At 29.5% G+C, this 3,361-nt stretch overlaps 1 protein-coding gene across 1 annotated transcript; it reads left to right on the top strand.

Moving 5' to 3' along the window:
* On the top strand, positions 1-2,937 carry LOC129302549 (uncharacterized). The gene is made up of 8 exons (XM_054941487.1): positions 1-100; positions 950-1,046; positions 1,147-1,271; positions 1,577-1,695; positions 1,789-1,937; positions 2,019-2,139; positions 2,366-2,587; positions 2,671-2,937. Exons 1-8 carry the CDS (start codon positions 1-3, stop codon positions 2,935-2,937), a joined length of 1,200 nt encoding a protein of 399 aa, XP_054797462.1.
* Positions 2,938-3,361: the final 424 nt, after the last annotated feature.

Below are 3,361 nucleotides of genomic sequence, written 5' to 3'. Positions count from 1 at the left end.
ATGGCTTCTACTTTTGAAATCCATGCTATTCATGCTATCAACACAACAAAAAAAGATTGGCCCATTATGGTTAGGGTGATTCATATCTGGAGATTACCAGGTAAAAATACATCCGAAGAATCCAATGGTGTTGAATTGGTCTTCCAGGATGCTGGAGTAAGTGTTTATACATTTTGCTTTTCGGATCCCCTTAATTATATAGCCCATGCATTGCACGTGAGTCTAAAAAAATTTTGATTTTTTGATATTTGAAATGTAAAAAATAATATGTCATGAAGGAGTTTCAAGACATGTATATTGGAACTCAAAATATATTAATTTCATATATTAAGTTTAGTAAAATTCAAATTCCTTAATGATTTCTACTTTTGTATTATTTGTTCTTATATTTCATATTGATTTATGATTAAGTATTACTTTAATAATCAACTTATCATAGGGTGATCGGATTTCTGCAATTATTTGAAAACCTTTTGTGAGACGTTTTGAAGATAGGTTGCATCCCTTTAAAATATATGAAATTTCAAAATTTAGAGTCTCTCAGTGCTCTGGATCGTATCAAACAACAGATCATCCTTATAAGATTAGCTTCATGTTCTCTACTACTATAAAGTTGCGTTCTGAGACAGGTTCAATCTATCATTTTGGCTTCAATTTTATTAATATTCTAGATATTGCAGATAGGTAGACAACGAATGATAATTACTTGATTGGTATGTATTTAAATTTTCTAAATTTGTTCTTCAAAAAACTCTATTTGATAATGTCCTATTTTAATCTTTTTTTATCTATTAAAAATCTTATTGCATTTTTTGAAAAAAAAACTCGCCAATCAAATAAAAGTAGGGCAATTACCAAGTTTAAATTATCTATTTTTATCCATCTTAATCTTTAATGGTCTATTTTTCTTAATGACATGTGATTAAATGGCTTTTTTTTTTCATGACAGATGTGATTGGAAGATTATTTGGAATTGGAGAGTTGGAGGAACTGATTAAGGATGGGAAAAAACAAAAACGAATAGAAATAAGCCTAGAAGATGCAGAGTAATATGACACAAACTTCATCAATTAATATACCTGAAACCTTATTTAATTTTTGGTGCCTGTGATGAAAATTCATTTGATACTATTCTTATCATTATAGGAAAAACAAGGTGAGTTGTACTTTATGGGGAGCCTTTGCAGATGATGTACTAAACTTGACAGAGGAGGCACTAAAAAAGCCAGTTATTATCATATTGCAGTGGTTTAAGATTAGAGAGTTCAATAGTACGTGTTCTCACATAAATGTCTGAACAATATTGATTCAATTATATATACATTCTCTTTAAATGTTTTGATTCTTACATAGAAATGAGGAGGCTTACTAGCACAATGTATTGCTCGTGAGTTTTTGTACACCCTTCAATTCCAGAGGTCTCCAGTTTTATTTCTAGGTGAGTCTGTCATACTATAAAATTTTGATTTGGTATGTTATGTCATGTTTATACTATTGTCAGTGGGTTATGATTATGGTTTTGAGAAGTAAATTATACTAATATAATCTTATTTTATTTTTGGTCTTGAGGCGTCAGGTAATCACTTGGATGAAGATATAGAGCTATTGACTAGCCAAAATTCTCAGTCTATTGGTGAATCTTTGCTCGCAATGCCAAATAGGGTTAAGATTGAAGAACTATCAGATTGTAAACATGTAAGTGTTGTGTATATTGTAAGTATATTATGAATATTATATTAATTTTGTATGATGGTTAGAGTGTGATATGACAAGCTAATATAATTGTAGGAGGACGAAGTTGTGACTCTTGGCACTGTTGTTGATATTAATACCAATAGGGATTGGTTCTACAATGCATGCAAGAAATGTAATAAGGAGTACTCCTTGATTGTGATGGGTTCTATTGCACAAAGCGCAATAGAAAAGGCAAGACTGTTGTACCAAGGTATTTGTTAAAATTGCGTATTAATGCAAATAATATTCATTTATATTCTAAAATTTTACATGTATGTTTGTAGGTTTAAGGTGACATTTACTGCAGATGATGATACTGGATCTGACACATTCATTATGTTTGATCCTGCATTTTCTAAGTTTGTAAACTGCACTGCTACTCACCTAAGAGAGTCTATTCCTAAGGTATGTATTCAATGCCACTTTTATGTTTAATAGCAATATGAATATTGCACACACATATTGAATATCAAATTGCAATAGCAATACACATATAATAGATATTGAATTAGTGACAATTTTAATTTAATTAATATTGATGACTCTATTATTTTTTAATTTTATATTAATAATTAAATTTTATAAAATAAAATATGATATTCAACCATAAAATACATTATCATAAATGTAGGAATCTGAAGATGAGGTTGTGCTTTCGGATTGTTTTTATGAGTTTATTGGGAAGGAGTTTGTGTTCAAGGTTTCCATTAGAGACCCCGCGAAACAAGGCTTCTTGGCTGGCCACATAGTGACCCGTTTTTGTGAAGATTCAAATGTATTAAGAGCATATAAGGAAGGCATAGATGACCTTCCAAATAGTCTACACAATGACAGTCATACTGAAACCACAACTGTAAGTATTTTTTAAATTTGTTTTCTAAATATAAATAAAATGCATGAAATATTAATTTTTTAATACAAATTTTATTCTATTAGGAATGTGATACTTCACATGTAGACTCAGAAGTTGGTAATACAGGTGAAAGCACTCTTTCAAAAAGTATTAGCTCTAAAACATGCCTAAAGTTAAGTGAGAAAGATGCTAATGGTGGTGATTTTTCCACGAATGTGAACAAGATGCGTGCCCTTCCAATTGGTGCCTCAATAAAGGGAAAAAATATGCGTGACATGACTGTCAATAATGATAGTAGTGATGATGAACTTATTTCATCGGTCGTGAACCGTGTGAAGATAGAGAAATGATCAAATATTTTTTATATTCATTAATTATGAGCACTGATCAAACTTTTTCTTAGTCTAACTACTTAGGATATTATTTTCAATTTTTTTCCAATGTCTTTGAGATCTTTATATTTTTTTGTTGTGTCCTTCTATTGGCATGATGACAATAATTTCATCCTTTATAAATTTAATTGTTCTTTATTATTCTACAAATGGGACCTCTTTATTATTTTATATTTGTTTAAGAGCCTTTTACAAACATACATGGTAAATCCTTCTTGCAATAGAGTAAGCAAAGGAATGACATTGAAATCAATGTTTAATTATGTTTATATGTCTATCTAATTAATTTAGAAAGTCAAATTAATATTTATCTTTCTAATAAAAATTTAGAAAAATTAATCTGTATTTAAAACTCCCAATATACCTTGATTAATTTGTGCAT

The sequence above is a fragment of the Prosopis cineraria genome, unplaced genomic scaffold (assembly GCF_029017545.1).
Source record: "Prosopis cineraria cultivar Desert tree isolate PC_DT_omini unplaced genomic scaffold, ASM2901754v1 PC2, whole genome shotgun sequence".
NCBI classification, from domain to species: domain Eukaryota; kingdom Viridiplantae; phylum Streptophyta; class Magnoliopsida; order Fabales; family Fabaceae; genus Prosopis; species Prosopis cineraria.
This window is presented reverse-complemented; position numbering and strand designations above follow the sequence as displayed.